At 37.5% G+C, this 23,928-nt stretch overlaps 1 protein-coding gene across 2 annotated transcripts in view; it reads right to left on the bottom strand.

Moving 5' to 3' along the window:
• The window catches only part of LOC106872381 (forkhead-associated domain-containing protein 1), a 52,498-nt gene that overhangs the window by 23,277 nt on the left and 5,293 nt on the right, over nucleotides 1-23,928 (bottom strand). Inside the window, exons 1-13 of one of the 2 annotated variants that reach the window (XM_014919361.3) lie at nucleotides 15,501-15,979; nucleotides 14,420-14,605; nucleotides 12,781-12,987; nucleotides 11,321-11,684; nucleotides 10,057-10,193; nucleotides 9,205-9,426; nucleotides 8,239-8,409; nucleotides 7,509-7,601; nucleotides 6,351-6,641; nucleotides 4,956-5,195; nucleotides 3,631-3,829; nucleotides 2,414-2,602; nucleotides 278-405 (exon numbers count right to left, since the gene is read on the bottom strand). In XM_014919361.3, coding sequence (XP_014774847.1) covers nucleotides 278-405; nucleotides 2,414-2,602; nucleotides 3,631-3,829; nucleotides 4,956-5,195; nucleotides 6,351-6,641; nucleotides 7,509-7,601; nucleotides 8,239-8,409; nucleotides 9,205-9,426; nucleotides 10,057-10,193; nucleotides 11,321-11,684; nucleotides 12,781-12,987; nucleotides 14,420-14,518 — 2,340 coding nt within the window. In that variant the 5' untranslated portion in view covers nucleotides 14,519-14,605; nucleotides 15,501-15,979. Of the gene's footprint in view, nucleotides 1-277; nucleotides 406-2,413; nucleotides 2,603-3,630; nucleotides 3,830-4,955; nucleotides 5,196-6,350; nucleotides 6,642-7,508; nucleotides 7,602-8,238; nucleotides 8,410-9,204; nucleotides 9,427-10,056; nucleotides 10,194-11,320; nucleotides 11,685-12,780; nucleotides 12,988-14,419; nucleotides 14,606-15,500; nucleotides 15,980-23,928 lie in introns of those variants that run through there. The other variant, XM_014919370.3, reaches the window with a different exon arrangement.

Below are 23,928 nucleotides of genomic sequence, written 5' to 3' on the forward strand. Positions count from 1 at the left end.
CGTTCACCACTAACGTGGACATTTAATGTGCTAGAAATAGATCACATCTTGTGTCTAATAAGACCTAAATTGTTCTCAACATGAAATATAGCATGATACCAAAACGTAAGCGGGCAAGACATTTAAAATTACCGAAAAGAAACATTATTAAACAGGAACCGGTTTCAAAATTTAACAATCTTACCGACTGTCTATTTCTCTTCAGCCTGATTTGTAATGGAACCATAATCATCATATATATATGTAAAATAAAATAAACCATCTCTGTTGTTCTTACCTCTTTCAGTTTAATAATTGTGGAATTTAATTCTTCAAATTTCTTCTCTTCATTCTTCAGAAGCTCTTCCTGTTTATCAGCTTCTGCTTGCTTCACTTCCTCAACCGCCTTATTTAGTTCTTCCATTCCTGTCCAACATTGTTAACGTAAAGTATATGTAATAGCTTTTATCATTTACCTTTTACCCGTTTCGGTCATTTGACTGCAGCCATGCTGGGGCACACAGCCTTGAAGAATACTTTTTAGCTGAGTACTTATTCTATCAGTCTCTTTTGCCACGACGCTAAGTTATGGGGATGTAAACATACCAACACTGGTTGGTGATGGGGAATAGATACACACACACACACACATATATAAATAACATAAGTCCACTCTGTAAGGTGGTTGGCATTAAGAAGAGCCTGCCAAAACAGACAGTGAAGCTGGGTGCAGTCTTCTGCCTTGCCTGCCTCTGTCAAGCTGTCCAACTCATTCCAGAATGTAAAACCAATATTAAATGATGATGATGATATATATATATATATGTCCATACATACATTGGATGGGCTTCTTTCAGTTTCCATTCACAAGGCTTTGGTCGGCCTGAAACTATAGTTGAAGGCACTTGTCCAAGATGCCACAAAATAGGACTGAACCTGGAACAATATGATTGGGAAGTAAGCTTCTTACCACACAGCCATGCCTGCGCTTAGAGGGGCCCGGTGTATAACTCACATATAATTCAACTGGTAACTCATTTATAAAAGAATACATGCAAAACATGTCTGGGTTGGCTACAGGAAGGGCATCTGGCCTTAGAAAATATACCTCAATAAACTCTGCCCAATGCATCTAAGTATGGAAAAGAGAATATTAAAATGTTGATGTTGATGGTGGTGGTGGTAGTAGTAGTGGCAGTGCTCATAGAGATGATGATGGTAATGTTGATAACATTTTGGCAAAAGAGACTGATAGAATAAGCACCAGGCTTTTAAAAAAAAAGTACTAGAGTTGATTTGTTCAACTAAAAACCTTTCAAGGTGGTGCCCCAGCATGACCATAGTTCAATGACTGAAACAAGTAAAAAATAAATTGACAAATAAAAATAAAGAAGTGAAGTAGAACCAGTGTGTGTGTGTTTATTATTAGCATGATGACCCTCCCAAGGAACAGCAAAATTCTTCCTATAGTGGTGCCTTCACACTGGGCCTTACAGAACTTGGACATGTTAGTGTTTTGCTGGGGCACTGCCTTGAAGGGTTTAGTCAAACAAATCAGGCCCACTTATTTTTTAAGCCCGGTGCTTATTGTGTTGGGGTTTTTGCCAAACTGCTAAGTTACAGGGGATTTAAACAAACCAACACCACTTGGTGGGAAATGAACACTGGTGCTCTGTCAGCTATGACAACAAGTGTTCCAGTTGATTTGATCAACAAAACAGCCTAATTGTGAAACTAACATGCAAGTGGCTGAGTACTCCACGAACACGCATACTCTTAACATAATTCTCAGGGAGATTCAGCATGACACAGTGTGACATGGCTGGCTCTTTGAAACACAGGTGTAACTCATTTTCGCCCAGCTGGGTGGACTAAAATAACATGAAATCCACTGCTGAGAACCGAACTTGCAACCTGTTAGTCAAAAAAGTCATCAACAGCAAATACGACATCATCATCATCATCATCACTATGATATTGGTCCCCAGTATCACAGTGATGATGGCTTTTCAAGTCTTCTTTTAACAGGCAGACGTTAGTTTACCTGGAAAGAAACAATGCAGTTATTTATAAGAATCATCATCATCATCATCATCGTCGTTTAACGTCCGCTTTCCATGCTAGCATGGGTTGGACGATTTGACTGAGGACTGGTGAAACCAGATGGCTACACCAGGCTCCAATCTGATCTGGCAGAGTTTCTACAGCTGGATGCCCTTCCTAACGTCAACCACTCAGAGAAGGGTTGAAATTAATGCATGCAAGATTTCACAGCTCTAGCATCACTCTTTCATAGTCAGCCTATGTATTTTAAGCCCACCCTTATGCATATACATGAAGACATGTGACCTAGTGACTAAGGTGTTGGGCTCGTTGTCATAAGGTCATGGGTTCAATTCCTAGATAACACAAATTATTTCAACAACAACTTTACCTTGTTGTTCAGATTTCTCCACGGCTTCTTTTAATCTTTCTTGTGCTTCCTGTTGCAAAGATTCGGTCAAGGATTGAACTTCCAACTTCTGGTTTTCCTCATTCTTTGAAATGCGAGATTTTAGTTGTGTGTTTTCCTCCAAAGCCAGAGACCATTTCTTGTGCAAGAAGTCAATATGTTTTGCAGGATCTGTGAACATAAAAGAAACTGATTCATCATCATCACCATCATCACCATCAGGGGTTCTGACTGCATCTACATGCTGGAATTCATCTAGCAACTGCAAGACAGGGGCCCTAGCTTCAATTTGGATGGCTGTATGAAGCTGCTGGAAGGCCAAAAGTGGTTGGCGTCAGGAAGGGCATCCAGCTGTAGAAACACTGCCAGATCAGATTGGAGCCTAGTGCAGCCTCCTGGCTTGCCAGTCCCCAGTCAAACCATCCAACCCATGCCATCGTTAAACGATGATGATGATACATATATATATATATATGCACGCGCACACACACACACACACAGAGTATGAATGGGTTGATAATCAATATTGGTCTTCAGAAGAATATTTTGTCTGAATTGTCCATAAGAAATTATAAATTATAATTGTAGAAAATAGGAAGAAGACACCATCTGCAAGTGAGGGGTTATCAATTGTTCTTGCCAACTGATTCAATCAACTAAACTCATCGGCCAAAGATGTCTGAGTTTTTGTGAACCAGTGATGGAGTCTATAATGCAGATTAGAAATAGCAGCTAAATCTTCCTCAAATTACACCATGCTTCAAAAAAAAAAAAAACGGATTGGTATGTTAGATAATGTAGTTCCAGATATATTGTAAATGGGAGAACAACAGAATGATCATAGCTAGAACGTCTTTGGCCATAGGTTTGGTGGCTTAGGGCTAGTTTGGGTTTAAACAACAACAGCGGAAGCAAATACAACAACAACAACATCAAATAGAAAACCATAAGGCGGTGAGCTGGCAGAAACGTTAGCACACCGGGTGAAATGCTTAGCGGTATTTCGTCTGCAGTTACGTTCTGAGTTCAAATTCCGCCGAGGTCGACTTTGCCTTTCATCCTTTCGGAGTCGATAAATTAAGTACCAGTTACGCACTGGAGTCGATGTAATCGACTTAATCCGTTTGTCTGTCCTTGTTTGTCCCCTGTATGTTTAGCCCCTTTTGGGCAATAAAGAAATAAGAAAACCATAAACATACCTTCAGTAGAAATGTTAACATTGATTCCACATTTTTCCAGAGATTCTTCAATTTTTTGCTGCCAATCCAATTCTATTTTAACCATTTGTTCAAAGAGAGTTTTTAATTGCAGTAAATTCTTCTCGGTGCTGACAGATTTCAAAAGTTTGATTTCTTGCGAAAGAAGACAGCTTTGCAAACCATTGTTTTTCATTCTTTCCTAAAAATAAAGAAAAAATTCAAAGTTCAAAATCCTGATGAAAATGGTAGTTTGATGAGAAAAGGTTAGAAATGTTAGAAGTAGAGAACTGTAATAGATGTTACTGAGGTCTTTATTTTCACTTCTTTAGGTTCTAGGTTCAAATCTCGCTGGGGTTAATGTTACCTCTCATCTATACAAGGACCAAGAAAATACTGGGACTGGTTCTCTTGATCTCACTCAATTTGTAATTTTGTATATGTATGTATGTATACATATATATATCTTTTATCTTTTACTTGTTTCAGTCATTTGACTGTGGCCATGCTGGGGCACCGCCTCGAAGAATTTTTAGTTGAACGATTTGATTCCAGTACTTAAATTTTTTTTTTTTTTTTTTTTTTGCTAAGCCTAGTACTTATTCTATTGGTCTCTTTTGCCAAACTGCTAAGTTATGGAGATGTAAATACACCAACATCGGTTGTCAAGTGATGTTGGAGTGACAAACACAGACACACACTTATCATCATCATCATCATTTAACATCTGTTGTCTATATATGTATGTATATAAAACATCTTTAGCATCTTCTCTCTCTTTCTCACTCCTCTCCTCTTTATTTTTCAACTGGGGAGGTCATGTATCTCCTCTGCTGCAAGGCCCCTATTTCTGTCCCTCTATTCATACTCCTAACTTCTCATCATCTGGCATAAAGCTACCTCTCTCCCCTTAATAGTTAGGGAGGGGTATCTTGTCTAGCAAGTTAATTGGTGATCCCACTGGTACCACTTAAAAAGTACAATAATATATCTAAATCAGTGTTTCTCAACCATTTTTAATCTATGGACCCCTTCGATTGCCATCTTACTCTGTTGGACCCTCCTAGCTATTTGATGTTAAAATAAAATCCTATATTTTTATAATTGAATATTTTTAGGAATTGTATTAGAAATTGCTGAAGTATTTTGTTTTATTGTAAAAGTATAACCAATTTTATTGTACATAAATTTTAACAACAAAAATTTATATGAATCCCACCCCCAAAGACTAGAAGGACCTCCAACAGCCATATAGACACCCCTCACACTGGGCTATATGGACCCTCGTACAGAACCACTGATCTAGAACTCCTGTAGAATCAACTTACAACAGATTCCTGAAAGCCAGTTTCCAACTGGTGGATGTCTTTAATGAATTCTTCTTTCTGCTTATAAACATCGTTTACTTTGTCCTGCATCTTGGCTAGTTTCTCTTTCACTTTAGATTCAGCTGTAGCCATCTTTTTCAACATCTCGATCAAATCGTCGTCGCTGACCTCTTTCTTTGGAATCTCACTGCCAGGAACGGAGAAAATGGCTTGTAAAACTCTGCTTCGGAAACATTCCATCTGAAAATAAAAATACAAATCGCATGAGTTAATTAGCCTGGGATTGAGATAGGGAGCTATTTCACTCATGTTCCAGTCTTAAGTAGACTGTCAGAGCAGAGCTGCCTTATCAATGTTCTTATCGCTAATTGGACTGTGAAGAAGTTATTTCTATTCAACTATGGAGAAGCTACTTACCATTATTTTCAATGCCTTTCTTTCAATTACTTTTAGTTTTGAAAATAATCTGTTACCTTAATAATAATCTATTAACAGTAGTCATAATAACAACAATAGCCCTTTCTAATAAAGGTACAAGGTCTGAAATTTATGGGAGGGAGTTAGTCAATCACATCAATCCCAGTATTCACTGGTACTTAATTCATCAACCCTGAAAGGATGAAAGGTGACCTCAGAGGCATTTGAACTCAGAAGATAAAGATAGACAAAATGCCGCTAAGCGTTTTGCCCAGTATGCTAATGGTGCTGCTAGCTCTCTACTTTAGTAATGATGATGATGATAATAATCCTTTCTAATAAAGGCACAAGGCCTGAAATTTGGTGGGATAGGGGATAAGTTGATTACATTGATCCCAGTATTTCACTGGCACTTAATTAATCGACCCTGAAAGGATGAAAGGCAAAGTCGACCTTGGCGGAATTTGAACTCTGAACATAGAGATGGATGAATATGATAATAATAATGGTTCGAAATTTTGGCATAAAGCCAACAATTTCAGAGAGGGGCAAGTCAGTTATATCAAACCCCAGCTCTCAACAGGTACTTACTTTATCAACCTGAAAAGGATGAAAGGCAAAGTCGACCCCGGCGGAATTTGAACTCAGAATGTGAAGACAGGCAAAATGCCACTAAGGCATTTTGCCCAACATGATAACAATTCTGCCAGCTCATCTAATAATAATAATCCTTTCTACTGAAGACACAAGGTTTGAAATTTGGGGGAGGGGTTAAGTGTATTACATCAACCCTAGTACTTTCAACTGGTACTTATTTTATCGACTCTGAAGGGATAGACGGTAAAGTCCACTTCGGAGGAATTTGAACTCGAAACATAAAGATGGACGAAATAATGCTAAGCATTTCACCCTGCATGCTAACGATTCTGCCACCTTCATCTAATAATAATGATAATAATCTTTAAGATTTAAACCAACCTTTTTGACAGCCTTTTCCAAGTCTATTCTCACCATTCTTTCAGCTCTTTTCATGTCTTCTAATTCCGACTGAACTTTCTCCATTTCAGCCCCAGTCTGGCGTTTGTCTTCCCTCTGCTCACTGACTAATTTTTTCAGATCAACAAGTTCCACTTGCTGTGACCCAACCAAAGTGTTCTTTTGCTCAATTTCTTTCTCCATCAACATCAAATTGTTCTGAAGATTGCGAATTTCTTTCTCTCGCACTTCACTTGTTTCCACAGCCTTGGCACCGTCTTTCACTTTAGATAACTAAAAATGATTAAAAACAGTCCATGGAATAACACAAAATTCTAGGAATATGCACACAAATACTACTAACACATGTCCGTTTGTGTGTGTGTGTGTGTGTGTGTGTGTATCCCTCTCTCATTCTCTGGGAGAGAGACACAAGCACATACACAGACATATACACACACGGCAGTAACTTCCGCCTACCAAATTCAATCACAAAGTTTCGGTCGGCTCGGGGCTATAGCAGGAGACACTTGCCCAAGGTGCCACGCAGTGGGACTGAACCCGAAACCATGTAGCTGGGAAGCAAGCTTCTATATATATATTGGTTATCAGAGGTAAGGGTGTCAAGAAAACTCAAAGGTGTCAGGTAATGCTGAAACTCTCTCTCTCTCTCTCTCTCTCTCTCCGTCTCTCTCCCTCTCTCTCTCTCTCTCTCTCTCTCTATCGGTCACCGACCATCGCTTTCTTCTGTATTTATGAAACTTCCTCCCTTGTCAGTGGTTATGCAAAGCAGAAAGGCTCACCGTACCGTCTTCCCCAGTCATTTCCCATCCCTCCTTTATGGAAAAGGCCAATTAGACCTAAACAAATCATGTGCTTCAGTTGACAAGAATTATAATTACAACGAAGGAGTGCCGTGTGTCTGTGTATTTGTGTCTGTTCCCCCCCCCCCATCACCACTGCTTGGCAGCTGGTGTTTACATCCCTGTACCTTAACAGTTCAACAAAAAGAGACTAATAGAATCAATACCAAACTCTAAGAAATAAGTTCTGGGGACAATTTGTAAATTTGTTCAACTGGACCCTTCAAGGTGGTGCCCCAGAATGGCTGCAGTCCAATGACTGAAGCAAGCACAAAAGATTAACGATCAAGATAGAAACCTTAGTTGTCAGCTGCTGCAGGTTAGTTTCTTTCTTCCAGGACTCCTTTTTGAGGGTTTCAAGTTCTCGGGTCAACTTCAAGATGGAACCATCCTGAAAAGACATTAGAATTGGTCATGTAAACAAAATCAGAAACTGATTCTTCAGTTGGGTTTCATACTAACAGGTACTATGAGTAGGTATAATTTACCAAGGGTTATTCTTAAGTTCAAACTCACAGAATTTCATATGTCTTAGTGTTCCTGTCTTAAAACTGTCACTCCATCGGTTACGATGACGAGGGTTCCAGTTGATCTGATCAATGGAACAACCTGCTCTTGAAATTAAAGTGCAAGTGGGTGAGCACTCTAGAGACATGGGTACCTTTAACTCTTTAGCATTCAAACTGGCCATATCTGGCCAAAATTTTCTACCTGTCTTATGTTCAAACTGACCAGATCCAACCTCTTACACCAACCCTAGACTAAACAATCCAAAACTAAATAATTACATCATCCGCGGACGTTAAACGACGATGATGATGATGATTATTATTATTATTATTATTATTAGTAGTAGTAGTAGTAGTAGTAGTAGTAGTAGTAAACACTTCTTTCTAATATTGAGACACCAGTCTCCTTATAAAAAAAAAATCTCTTCCTAGAGCTAAGACACCCAATCCTGTTATGACCCACCCTTACTACAAAGCCTCTCTCTCTGAAGCCAAGACATGAGTGCCGTAACGACCCACCTTATTGGACACTTCTCTCTGCAGCTGAGACACAAGTCCAGTAATGATGTTTTTGTCCTTTCTCAGTTGATCCACTTCTATCTGTACTTTACTTAACTGCCTGGCTTTATTGTCCATCTCATTTTTAACATACACACTGGATGGATCTGGTTTCGAATCCACTTTCAACACCTGTAAATTAAAAAAAAAAGTGTACAATATTAGGTACAGGTGTGGCTGTGCGGTAAGAAGTTTGTGCCCCAACCACATGGTTCCAGGTTCAATCCCACTGAGTCGCAGCTTGGGCGAGTGTCTTCTCCAATAGCCTCGGACCAACCGAAGCCTTGTGAGTGGCTTTGGTAGATGGAAACTGAAAGAAGCCTATTATACATGTGTGTGTGTGTGTGTGTGTATGCGCAAGTGTGGCTGTGTGGTAAGCTGGAAAAGATGTATTCCAGTGGTTAAAATGTAACATTGTTCTGCATGGAACCGCCATGTAAAAGCAACAACAAACATTACTGTTAAATACTGTTACTACATGAATCTCTTTCAGAGATTTTAAAACCAGCTACTTTAGTATGTTGTGGAAGTGCAATGGCCCAGTGGTTAGGGCAGCGGACTCACGGTTACGATTCCCAGACCAGACGTTGTGAGTGTTTATTGAGCGAAAACACCTAAAGCTCCACGAGACTCCGGCAGCGGATGGTGACGAACCCTGCTGTACTCTTCCACCCCAACTTTCTCTCACTCTTACTTCCTGTTTCTGTTGTGCCTGTAATTCAAAGAGTCAGCCTTGTCACACTCTGTGTCACGCTGAATATCCCCTAGAACTACGTTAAGGGTTACACGTATCTGTGGAGTGCTCAGCCACTTGCACGTTAATTTCACGAGCAGGCTGTTCTGTTGATCAGATCAACTGGAACCCTCGACGTCGTAAGCTACGGAGTGCCAACAACAACAACTTTAGTATGTTATATATATATTTACCTGTACTGTCTTATGCCCGTCACAAAAATCTGATGGCTGGTTGTCATTGTATCTTGCTGTGGCACTGTATGGTGTAGATGAAGAAACAGGCCGACATTTTGGCTGCAGTTCAACACTTTCGTCTTTCATTTCACTCTTGTTCTCTACATGTTGCTGTTCACATTGATCTCTTAAAAGCTTCATGCTACATGTTGTGCTGTTTTGTACCGAGCAACTGTTGTTCTGAAATTCATCAAAGATATATAACACGCTACATGTTGTATGATTAAATATCAAACAGATGTTACTTCTGGAACTTATAGGAAATAGCATTTATGAGAAGTGAAGGCTAGTCTGTGTGGGTGGGAAGCTGACTTCCCAACCATATGTTCTGCATGGTAACTTGAGGTTGGTGTTAGGAAGGGCATCCAGTTTTAGCTCTTCTACTGCAAGGGCTCTGTTTTGTTCTAGCCTATTCTTACAGACTTTAACAGACTCTGACGTATAGCAGCAGTAGAGTAGTAGTAGTAGTAGTAGTAGTAGTAGTAGTAGTAGTAGTAGTAGTAGTAGTAGCGGTAGTAGAAATAAAGGTAGTAGTAGCAGCAGTAGTCGTAGTAGTAATAGTCGCAGCAACAGCAGTAGTAGTAGTAATAATTGTGACGTGGTGGTGGTAGTAGTAGTAATTGTGGTGGTGGTGGTGGTGGTGATGATAGTATTAGTAGTAGTAGGAGTGGTGGTGGTGGTGGTGGCAGTAGGACAAAGAGAGTGCCTCCTGGCACCTCAAATTACATGTAAAAAAAAATGTACATTTAAACCAGAGTGTAGAGGCAACGAGAAAAAGAAAGAAGAAAGAGGAGGAGGAGGTTTACTGACCTTGTTAGTGAACATGTGGTCCCTTGGTGGGTGGATTGTGTATGAAGAATTTAGAATCTCTTGTGTGAAGTTGATAGGTTGCTCAGTCCGATTATAAGAGGATGAGGCAGAAGGGGAGGTCAATGAGTAACCATCACCTGTTGTAAAGAAAATGTTTTATATAATATTGATTAACAGATATTGATGTAATGTTGTTGCTGAGCCCTGCAGCAGAGAACAGAAGAATGTAGCAGAACAACATTTTATACACGCATGAAAGTTAGCTCAGTCTAACAAAGGTATATTGTGTTAGCTTATGTCACACCAACTTACCACATAACACACTGTTCTACATCACACATGTCTCACATTTCACACTGTGCTCCTACATTACACTCTGATATCTCACATTACACACTAACTTCACACATTACACACTAACCTCCCTCATAACATGCAAATTTCCCTCATAACATGCAAACTTTCCACATAGGGGCAGGTGTGGCTGTGTAGCAAGAAGCTTGCTTCCCAACCACATGGTTCCGGGTACAGTTCCACTACATAGCACCTTGGGTGGGTGTCTCCTACTCTAGTCTCAGGCCAACCAAATCCTTGTAAGTGGATTTGGTAGACAAAAACTGAAAGAAGCCCGTTGTATATGTATATATATATATTTATGTGAGTGTGTTTTTGTATTTATGTTTGTCCTCCCACCATCACTTGACAACTGATGTTGATGTGATTATGTCCCTGTAACTTAGTGGCCCAGCAAAAGAGAGCGACAGAATAAGTACTGAGCTTACAAAGAATAAGTCCTGAGGTTGATTTCTTTTACTAAAAAATGACTGAAACAAGTAAATGAATAAAAGAATAGCACATAACACACAAATTTGCCTCATGTCACATTGGACCTCCCCACCACTAAAATTCTTCAAGGTGCTCCAGTTTGGCCACAGTCCAATGACTGAAGCAAGTAAAAGATAAACGGCGAAAGGCAAAGCTACAATATTCCATAACCAACATTTTGCTCTGTCCCTTAAATTTCAAAAAAGGGCCATCAGAATGTTGCTAAACCAGTGCTCCACAACCTTTTTTTCACCTGTGGCACACTTATATTCTTTTCAGAATTCGGCGGCACACCTGAACTAAAAATGAAACTAAAAGTATAGGGAAAAGGATTATATTCAAATTACACTGAGGCACACCTAGCATCGTCTCATGGCACACTAGTGTGCCAATGGCATACCAGTTGCAGAGGCACTGTACTAAACTAAATTCATATTACCCTGTGTTGAATATACATTCGTGGTTTGTGTTGATGTGGTCCTTGTTTCCATCATGATCCTTCTAGAAGTCTCTGACGGCCTCTTCTGCAGGAACCTGTTCTGAGGCAACGATAAAGTAAATGACCAAGGAGGGGTTATGGAGCCTGTAGCCGCCCTTGTTCCAAAACCATTGTTGACGTTTTCTGCCACTGTGCTCCAGGTTGTCATAGATGTGGGGACTTCGAGTTTCGTTTGGTAAGGAGCTGGAGAAAGATGGGGTAAGGACGAAGCTGACGGAAGAGGAAATATATTTTCTGTTGAGATGTTCTTCTTGGTCTGACTCCATGCTGTCTTCTTCAAAGGTCGTATTTCTGAACAAGTGACCTAGACATAGAGTGGAAGAAATGGAAATTAATGTTATAATTCATTAAATCAATAAAACATCGGTAGAGATGAATATTTGATGGTGGAGTGGGTAGGGTGGGACACTTTCACCGCTACCAATCCCAATAACACCACTATTGCTACTTCCATTACCACCACCGCCACTACTATTACTGCCATTACTACTACCATATTCACCCACCAGCTTTCACTCTACCACCATAACTATCACATCTCACTACTACCACCACCTTTGCCAGCACCGCCACCACTACTACTACCACTATATTTACCCTCACCATCATGGCAACCACTACTATCATTACCACCACCATATTCAACCTCAACACTACCACAACTACCAACATATTCCCCACCACCACTGCCCTTATCATCATTTGCCGACCTTCCTAGTGCTGTATTTGCGAGTTTGCCATATTTGGCAAGCAATTGGCATACTGTTTCTCTATGGAAATCTTTGAACATCATGTGGTTACTAGTTTTTATAAGGTACATGTTTTGAGAATTCAGCATGACAGCATCCATAATATGAAAAAATAATTTTTTGTACCGTTTTACACTTTTCCTTGCACACTCAAGTGTCGCCAGTTGCATGCCTGCTATAGCAACTAGGCGCATATTAGTCATAATAATCAATAATACAGTCAGGTTTCTGCACAACTTTCTTTGTTTTTTGTAATTTACTTTAGAACTGTTTACTATGTCTTTGTGGAAAGTTCTGGTCATTGTCACATTGTGCTTATCATGCTAACATAACGTAAGAAGGTTTTCCATATTTTCTTCTTTCAATGTTACCTGGCTTCTTCAATTTGGAAAACTTTGACATATTTTTCTTGTTTTCCCTGAGAGTTCCACAAGTTCCAATACAATGCAAATGTGCCTTATATACCACACCCATCTTCTTCCCAATTTAGCAGTTTGTCATTAAGCCACACCCATCTTTTGCAAGAAGAAAGCATGTTGTGTCAATAAGTCACACCTGACCTTAAAGGGTTAACAATACTAATAATAATAATAATAATAATAATAATAATAATAATGATGATGATGATGAAATTAATAGAAGTAAACTTACCATTGGTGAATTACACATAAATAATTCGTATGGATGACCATTTGCTCCAAATTGTATGATATCATTTTGGTGAAGTCTCACTGATGAATTCTGAACTTTGACTTCATTGACAAAGGTTCCATGTAGGCTGTTTAGGTCAGTCAGGATGTAGAGTCCTTCATTCATGTTGAATTCCACCATTGCATGTTGTGTGTCGATTGTTGGTAACTGTCAGATGACACCAGAAGACTTTAGGTTTGTGTGTGAATGCATGTATGTATATGTATATGTATATATATATATATATATATATATGTGTGTGTGTGTGTGTGTGTGGCCTGTGAGTTTTCTGTGGTCTGTTTATGTTCTGTTTTTCATTTTGTCCACGTTTTTTTTGTGACGTCCTGTACCCAGATATACATCTATATATACATGTAGATGTAGATATGTACATACATGTACGTATATATGCATACACTCACATATTATTTGTATTATATATATATATATATATATGTGTGTGTGTCATCATAAACGATGATGATATATGTATATAAATATATGTATAGAAAGATAGATAGATACTTGTGTTTGTGTCTTTCTATCTCTCACGGCTTGGGTGCGTTGGTTACTCAATTCTTTCAGCTGATGTGTATCCTTAGTTATCTCCCTTACCTAATTAATTCCCTTGCACCATTCGTAAATCTCCAGCGCTTCTGGCTGACTGAACCGATAAGAGATGTTTGTAGTTCAAGTCGTTTTATCGCACACAGCTATTCTGTATTGGGAAAGAAACTAAACATTGTTAATCCACTCCAGCATATTATTATGTATTTAACCATTTCAAAAAGAAAAGGATTGACAAGCAATGCGGAAGAATTTTCGACAGCGAATCTGATTGGTTTAATCAATCGCAGTATATATAACTGGTACTTTTTCCTCATTGTTCAGCAAGGGGAAATTAGAACCTAAGAAGATATAGTATTGATAAATACTGCAAAGTTTTTTCGTTTGGCAACTACCGCTCCCTCTCGCTTATATATATATATATATATATATATATATATATAAAACCTTGTGAGTGGATTTGGCAGATGGAAACTGAAAGAGCCCCCGTCGTCGTCCCCCCTGTATCTCCCTCTCTCTCTCTCTCTCTATCTCTCTCTATATATATATGTATGTTTGTGTGTGCGTGTGTGTCGCCATCACTACCGCTTGACAGCCAGTGGTGGTGTGTTTACGTCCCCGTAAATTAACGGTTCGGTAAAAGAGAACGATAGAAAAATAAGAGTACTAGAGTCGATTTGTTCGACTAAAACTCTTCAAGGCGGTTCCCCAGCATGGCCGCAATCAAATGGTTGAAACAAATAAGATATATATATATATATATATATATATATATATATATATATATATATATACACACAAGAAACTGGAATTTTTTTTCTTCTGATTTTCTGTTTTGTTATGCAATAACTCTGCAACTCCATAATTCTAAATTTTAATAGGTATTTTTGACTATCAATACAGCAGCAACTGAGACTACAGAATAATGGAACAAGTAGATGTACTTCAGGAGGAAACAGTTAGGATTTACCCTAACTACCTACATAATGTGTGTGTGTGTGTGTGTGTATATGTGCGCAAGTGCGATACATACCTGTATAACGATATCACAGCCTTCTCTGCCAATGGTTGTTATTTTCTGCGACAAAGGGAAGCAGTATCCTTCTGAATTCCTCAGATAAGCCTGGGCCATCTCTCCACCCTCCTCCTTTCTTTCTCTCTTTCACCCTCTCTTTTGTATCTTCCGTAAATCCTCAGTTATTTTTTTTTCCTCTAAAACCTAAAATAAATTAATTAATTAGAATCGTCGTAGCAATATTACAGACCCCATCTACAAACAAAGCACAGAACTGGGGCCCTAACATAATATACAACTACAGCGTAAACAGATTAACATTGTGTCCCCAAATCTGTGTTCTTCACCTTCAGACTACAACCCAGTGAGTTCAAGTCAACATATTTTCATGTTCCACGACGAAAGTGAACGTTACTTTAGAAGTAACCTCGTTGAGAAGATTATGTTTTAAACTGGCACTTCGTCAGTTACGACGACGAGGGTCCCAGTTGATCCGATCAACGCAACAGCCTGCGCGTGATATCAACGTGCAAGTAACTGAGCACTCCTTCGACACGCGGGCACCTAACGTAGTTCTCAGGGTCGCCTAATTGGGTTCCCATTGACCCACCCCCTATTTTTACTGCATTTTAAACTAAACACATGACATTGGCGACCAAATCGGAGCAATGACAATGAATTTCATACCATGAACTCCCAGGGAATATCGCAAGGAGGTTCAATTTCTGAAGGGCCACTTAAACGGGGCCCCACTGACCACCCCTATTTTTACTGCATTTACCTCGCTCCTACGCTTATTGATTAAACTATGATCTGCAGAAATTAGTTTGGGATTTCTAAATACCTTCTCGTACATTCAAATCGAGATAAAGAGTTTTAACAGGTACGTTTCAAGTGTGGTAGAGTAGATATTTCTAATTTTGTAGTCTTATGAAACTTATGTCTAGTATTTCAAATTTGAGTTGACTACTCTCAGATTTTCGAAACCAAAATCTACACATTACTTACATATTAACTAATTAATTAATTAATTAATCAATCAATATTTGAAAAATAATCGCCAAGGTTTTATATTTTGTAGGTTAAACTTAAGTATTACCTTATCGTCTGACAAACTTTGCATTCGGGTTATACGTCCTGTGATATATTACATTGTATTACTGTGGTATACACAGCCTGGGCTCTGTTATTTCGTGTTACTGTGGTTATATATACATTGTGTTGTTGTGATTTGGGTCTCATTGACTGGTGATTTCAAATCGAAAACATTGCCACCGCTTTTATGCCGTCCGTAGCAACCTAACAAGCATCCTAGTAACCACTGCCTTTGTCGTTGAGTGCGTGATTTGATAATAATAAACATCATTCAGTTGTAGCTCTCCCTCGCCTCATCTCTCTCTCTCTCTCACACAGCCCCATTCCTCTCTCTGTTCCTGTGTGTATGTTTCTCTCTGTCTGCCTGCTTGTCTCTCTCTCTCTCTCTCTCTCTGCCTGCTTGTCTCTATCTGTTTGCCTCTCTCTCTGCCTGCTTGTCTCTATCTGATTGCCTCTCTCTCTCTCTGCCTGCTTGACTCTATCTGTTTGCCTCTCTCTCTCTCTCCCTGCCTGCTTGTCTCTATCTGTTTGCCTCTCTCTCTCTCTCTCTCACGCTCAATCTGCTTCTTTCCTCTCTTCTCTCTCTTTCTCCCCCTCCGTGTGTCATTCGTTGCGGTAGAGCAAGAAAAGAAAGAAAATAGAGTATATATACATTAGAGAGAGAGAGAGAGAGAGAGAGAGAGAGAGAGTGCTGTGTGTAAGGTTCTGTGTAGAAAGGATAGCTATTGTTTAATTTATTTATATTGTAGGAATATGAATAAATCTAATTATGTATGTATGTATGTATGTATCTGTGTATGTATATCAGACATGCGTAAACTGCGGCCCACACGATTTTCTGAATGGCACGTTTAATAAAGTTTCCTTGAATTAGTCTTTTACTAGTGTGGCCCGCCTGGTGATGAGTCACGTCTCATGCGGCCCACATCTGAAAAAGCTTAGCCCATGCTAAGGCACAAATCGAGTAAAATGCGCTAACGTAGCTAGGGAGTGGGGTTCGTCCCGGGTGGCGCTTTTGGGTCTGTTGTAGGCAATATGTACCTTTCGTGGGGTCCGGGGGCGGCAAACGGAAGGGCCACCCTGGGCGGATCACACTCTAGTGGTTGGGCTGTTGCATTCACGATCGCTAGATCGTGGGTTCGATTCCCCGACTGGGCGGCGCGTTGTCTTCTTGCGCAAAAACATTTCGTTTCACGTTGCCCCAGTTCCCCTTTCGATCCCGAGGGGAATGTTGGCCTGCTCGCCTAGCCAGCGGGGCGTCATTTGAAGGCTAAAACAATGCAAAAGCACATTGTGACCAGCGATGTGTAACAACGTCCAATAGCCTTGTCGGTCAGGTGATCACGTGACCATGCTTTCACTAATTATTTGTAAGTCTTGTGAAGTCACCTGCCATCATAGACACTGCCCTAGATCCCTTGGCTTTGATCCAGCGGAACATGAAGGATCTGACGGCTGGAAGCAAACACTACTGTACCAGTGGTCAGCAAGGTCCCGTTACGGCCAAGTCAGCGGTTCTTGAACGGGGTTCGTATGACACTTGGGGGTACATATAAGATTTTGTCGTTTAAGTTTAGGCGCAGGCGTGGCTGTGTGGTAAGACGTTTGCTTTGAGCCACATCTTTCAGGGTTCGGTTTCACTGCGTGGCTTTGGTCGGCCGATAGAATAAGTACCAGGCTTACAAAGAACAACAGGTGGTGTTCCAGCATGGCCACAGTCAAAGTGACTGAAACAAGTAAAAGAAAGAATACTTCTACCATACACAATTCCTAAGGAGCACTCCGTCGGTTACGACAACGAGGGTCCCAGTTGATCCGATCAACGGAACAGCCTGCTCGTTAAATTAATGTGCAAGTGGCTGAGCATTCCACAGACACGTGCACTCCTAACGTAGTTCTCAGGGAGATTCAGCGTGACCCAGAGTTTGACCAGGCTGGCCCTCTGAAATTACAGGTACTACTGATTTTTGCCAGCTGATGATCCGTGTCTTGTGCGGCCTGCTTCTGGAAAACGGTCAGATTGAAAAGATCTGCCAGCTCGCCCGATGGCAAGTGGGCCCCGGCGCCATTAGAATCTATATATGGGGTGGGGTAGGGGGTTAGTATCTAAGGGGCCCATCCCCTCAAGTTTGAGATTTTTTTTTTACTCACTCCTGGAAGAATGCATTAATTATTTCAGCCTGGCTGTGTTTGCAGACAGTTGACAAAAAAATAAGGATCTTTCTGAATTGACGGGCACCACTTGTTTTCTGAACGAAGCACTTTCAAACTTGGGATACTGGTAGAATGTGTCATATAAAACCTGACAGATGCTTCCTCGTTAGCTTGTGTATCGATATGTTTATTGCATGACGTTCAATAATAGATGTTAGACGTGGGTTGATAGGGTGTAATGAATGTATTGATCTATTGATATATAAAGCATGCTGTTGTCATGGGTTGTAAAAACATTCCCAACCAAATCTGAATAATTAAAACTAACTGATGGAGGAAATAATTCTCCATCGTTAGAGACAACAGAAAGAGAACAGAGAAAACCAATCGAAATAACAAAATCGAAGTCTAATAGACTACAGCAAGTTCGAACTTGCAGAGTTACTGACTGATAATTTCGGTCATATTTTATTTTGTTTTTTGGAAGGCTAGCGTTGTTGGATAGAAACGAATTCTGCGACACAGTGCCCCCACGTCGTAACCATTTCGTTTCCTTTAATCTGGTAATGAAAGGCGGTAAGCTGGCTAAATTGTTAAAGGCAATTCTTCCGTCTCTTTAATACGTTCCAGGTTCATTCATTTCGCAGTCGGTAAAATAAACACCAGTTAAATACTGGGGTCGATGCTATTGATTTGCTTCCTTTCTCTCAAAATTTCTGGTTCTGTGCCAAAATTAGAAAGAATCATTAATAGCAGAAGTAAAAGATACGATCATTTTTTTTTTTTAATGTAGTTTCCAGATTTAGTGTTTTAGATGTAAAATATTTTGACAATGCAGAAAGTGTGAACAAATTAGAATGTTTAACTCTCACGTTTATCAGACGTCATCCTCAGTGAAATTGAAATCTTACTAGAGCTGTCTTTCATTCAAAGACACATGCAGGGAGATAAAACGCTTTATCAGCATGACGAATTCAAGTGTGGAACCAACTATCGTCTGCACATAAACTCATGATCAACAATGACATTTGTGCATTTACCCTAACCTGCTCTCACTGCACAACTAGCAGTGTAAGTAACTGGTTCAGTTATATTAGTTTCAAATTTTAGTACAGAGCCAGCACATTATATATATATATATAGTGGCGGATTGTCGGTCAGATTGAAAAGATCTGCCAGCTCGCCCGATGGCAAGTGGGCCCCTGCGCCATTAGAATCTATATATGGGGTGGGGTAGGGGAGGTTAGTATCTAAGGGGCCCATCCCCTCAAGTTTGAGGTTTTTTTTACTCACTCCTGGAAGAATGCATTAATTATTTCAGCCTGGCTGTGTTTGCAGACAGTTGACAAAAAATAAGGATCTTTCTGAATTGACGGACATCACTTGTTTTCTTAACGAAGCACTTTCAAACTTGGGATACTGGTAGAATGTGTCATATAAAACATCTTTTTCTCTTAGCCTTCTTAACAAAAATTTCTACATCGCAAGTTATTTCATGCTAAAGTTGTCGTATTTCTGTAATTTCAACCAATTACTGACGTCTATTCAGCTGAATACAGTTACTGCTGATTTTGTAAACAATAACTTTTGCCGGTGTCAAGATCGTTATTCCCTATTAAGGTTTTAGGGTTAGGGTTCGGGTTTTAGAGTTAGGGTTAGAGTTTACACCGCTAGAATATGTTGTTTGCATTTCATATCAGTAATTGTTTTCACCTCAACAGACGTCAGTGATTAATTGAAATTACCGAAATACGACCATTTTTTTTACATGAAATAACTTCGAATACAAAATTTTTTTATCTGTTCTATAACACAAAATATACAAATATACGAAGTTTAAAAGTGTTTCGGTACCAAAAACACTACACAAAACATAAATGAAAAGTGGTGTCCGTCAAATCAGAAAGATCCAATATTTCGACATGATTATTTTGTGTGAAATGTTACATTTTATTATCATTCGTATCTGTAGTGTATATATATATATATATATATATATATATATATATATATATAACATGTTAGGATATCATTGATCTGAGTTTAACACCTGACAAAACTCCGCAAGACTACCCAAACACCTCCCCCTCCCTCCTACTCACAACATAAAATAATTAATGACTGATTAAGACTAAAGACTTCATTACCTCGGTATTAATAACTACTGGAAATGGATAAACCCCACAATTTCCTATATCTGTATTTCCAATAAAAATTAGAAGGATCTTGAACCCTCAGAATAATGTAGATTTATCGTGGGGCGCCCGACCGACTAGAAATAGCAGCCAACCTTAGATCATCACATCCCATCGTCTTAAAGATGAGAAACACACATTAGATGATGCAGAAAGTCTTGAAATGTGTGATTGTCATGAACGATATAAACAACTCTAAAAGACGGGATTGTCACAGCTGGAACGCATTTCATCATAGATTTCTTTCTGCAAAAAACCGGTCGACCTAGGGCTAAACACAGAGACTAAAATTAAAGATTTTATTAAAGAGAATTAAATAATTATTGAGAATTTTGAAAAGAATGCGTTATTAAAAACATCTAATTCTTGATTAAGAACTGCTAAGTTTCGTTGTTAATAACTGCTGGGAGTATATATATATATATATATATATATATATATATATATATATATATATATATGCATATACTCATTTATTATTGTTATATATATATATATATATATATATATGCATATACTCATTTATTATTGTTTTATATATATATATATACTCATTTATTATTGTTTTATATATATATATATATATATATATATATATATAAATAATATACGTGTATAAATGTATATTTATGTGTGCCTATAAATATGTGTGTGTGTGTGTGCATTTAATAGACTTCATTGTAAAATGTGTAGGGAGAGTAATTTATTTAACAGAGAACAGTAAATAACTTTTAATTGTTTATCTTAAATTTAAAATAAAGTAAATATCGGAAGAATTAATTTTTTAAAAAAATGATTCAAAGCGACGAAAATATTTTGACAAATTAAATTTAAATGTTGAAGTGAATCTAACGGATTTTGTGTGTTATTTTAAATGGCTTATAAACACCTTCCACGCTGCAATTGTTTTCGTTCCAGCACACGATCTCAGATCAGGTCACTTGCTATGCAAGTGCATCTCCGATATTAATAATAATTTCTAATTAAGAAAATAAACGAGGCGAACAAAATTGGTGAGGAAATCAGTAGTAGTAATAGGAGGAGGAAGGTTGTTAGACCAAAGTTTGGTAAAGAAAGGAAGACGGGATCAAAATGTTTAGAGGTGATCCACTGTTGAAGGGAATTTCAAAACACTCACTTATCAAAAGCCATCGCATATATATATATATATATATATATATATATATATATCTTATGATATTTACTTTGTATTATATTATACTAATTTATTGTGCTTTTAATTATTAATTTTTCTATATGTGACAATGAATTTTCATCGATGAGTTCATGAAACTTGGTTCTTTTCCCTAAAACTATATATTTATATATATTTTAATCTGTAAAGGTCAATTTAATTTAAATTTTTTTATAAATTGATTTTAATTGAGTTTTTACCTGTAATTTTGGATTTTGTCCCTAATATTATTAATATTATTATATATATATATATATATATATATATATATATATATATATATATATATATGTGTGTGTGTGTGTGTGTGTGTATTTTTCTGACATAGAATCTTAGACGGTGTATATCTATATCTGTATATACGCACACACACACACATATATTACATAGATACGATATATAATATATATTTATACGTGTCTGTAATCATATATATAGATATATACTTATGTTTGTGTATATACATGGTACTGGTGATGAGAGAACCTGCCGATGGGAGGGGGGGGAGGACAGAGAGAGAGAACTTTGAAAAGAAATTAACGAAGAACAAGTTAGGACTAGAGAACAATAGAAACTCGATAAAACTGGGTTATATATATATATATAGATAGACATATATAGATATATACACGCGCACACGTTTATTGCCACAGCCACAAAAATATACACAAAAAATATTATACCCGTCACACACAAGTGTGTGTGAGTGTATGTGTGTATATATATATATATATATATATATATATATATATATATATATGTGTGTGTGTGTATACATAACATATATATATATATATATATACACACACACACGTTCTTATGGCTACGTACGACAAAATACACCCATATGTATGTATACGTATACACACACAAAACTGATTTAAACACGTTTCGAGACAACATGGCTCAGTTCTGTTCTGAACAGGCATGAAAGAGTTACTTCTATATGAACAAAAGTATGAAATTAATTGATGAAGAACGCTTTAATTTCTCTCTTCATTTCATCTAATTAGAAAATTAACAGTTGTGCTGGTTTTAAAACACAGCCATCAAACAAATATTAATAAAAATTTTCAACAGGAAACATTCATTAAAAACGATTAACATTAATAAATTTTGGGCCAAAAAATGCCAGCCACGTTGTAGAAACAGGTTTAGCACCGACAGGGTCTTAATTAAGGAAATAGTGGTAATAATAATAATAGTTTCAAATTTTGGCATAAAGCCAGCAATTTCGGGGCCGGGGGGGGGGGATCGAGTGCATTGACCCTGGTATTCATCTGGTCCTTATTTTTATTGACTTTGAAAGAATGAAAGGCAAAGTCAACCAATAATGATTCCTTATGTAGATCAAACCAATTAGACGGATGAAATTATGATTGCGTGAGGACGGGTATAAAAAAAAAAAAAAACAGGGTTGAGATTTCTAACCTTACACTGTTTCAGCACAATTGAATTTAGACAAGTTTGAAGAATTTATTTAATGAGATATAAATCATTAAGCTTGTGCCAACTTTTAGAGGGTCTTTTTTTTTTTTCAGCAGATGTCGGGGGCAATTTTTTTTTTTTTTTAAAGGGGAGTGTGATTCCAAAAAGTAAAAAAACGAAAATTAAAAATATTGGGAAGCTTTTAAAACCAACCAACGACCATTTCTCTTGAATTCCAACACGAATGTCTTTCTTCTTTCAAATAATAAAAATAATTTCGTTTGTGTATATTAACGTTTTGTTTTTATGTTATAATAAAAACAATTTTACATTAATCTGAAGGTTACTCCATACTTTTGTGAAGTACAAATGAACTATTTATTCTTTAACAAGGATAGTATCGACAGTGATTTCGAAGTTTCTACCAGCTAAGCCATCATCGGACTTCAGACACATACATAATGCAAATTAATATATATATATATATATATATACACACAAAAGTTTAAACATATATATATATATATATATATATATATCTCAATTTGCATTATGTATTATGCCTGTATATAACGTAGAGATTGTATTTATACTAAACAAACTATTCCATTATATTTCAGATACAATAAATAAGAACAAGCAAAGCTTCCCATTATTGTTAATTATTCTAAACACCCTTCGGAAAAGACATGAACATCACCACTATCAAATTAGACATTTCAAATAAAAATTCTTTCTTTAATGATTCATAAAGTTAGAAATGAAACATCCTCATTCTTATCAATTATTATTGGCAACCTTTAATTAGTTAGATCCTGAAGCAAAAATCCAACACAGCTAAGTGGAAGAGATTTCAATGATAAAAACAAATATCTTTCCGTTTATGAATTTGTTTTGCAAGGTTTCTGATGTGAAGTGGTGTGTTGAAAGAGATATTGTTGTATCTCTACCATAAATAAACTGATATTACTTTATTTCTTGATTTCATTTTTAATTTTAATTTTTTCCTTGACCCTGGTTAATTGTGGGACGTGCAAAGGTTGTTTTTTTCTTTAAATTTACTATTTATGTGTGTGTCTGTGTTCTTTAAAACCTCTTTCAATTATTTCTTTAATTCCAAACAAAGATTATGATCTTCGTAATCATCATAATTATCATCATTATTATTCTATTTATACGTTCCCTGTTATATTTAGAGAAACATGCATTGGAGCACATATATTATATATATATATACACACACACACACATTTTATATATACATATATAATCGTTATATACAAACTAATAATTAGAAATGTCACTCCCCAGACAATTATATATATATATATTTGTGTGTGTCTGTTTATATATATATACATATATATACATATATATACATATGTGTGTGTGTGTGTGTTTATGTATGTATGTATGTATGTTTTCATGTGTCCAAATAATGTTCACGTGTGTGTGTGTGT

Source organism: Octopus bimaculoides, chromosome 26 (assembly GCF_046866305.1).
Source record: "Octopus bimaculoides isolate indiv1 chromosome 26, ASM4686630v1, whole genome shotgun sequence".
Classification (NCBI taxonomy): domain Eukaryota; kingdom Metazoa; phylum Mollusca; class Cephalopoda; order Octopoda; family Octopodidae; genus Octopus; species Octopus bimaculoides.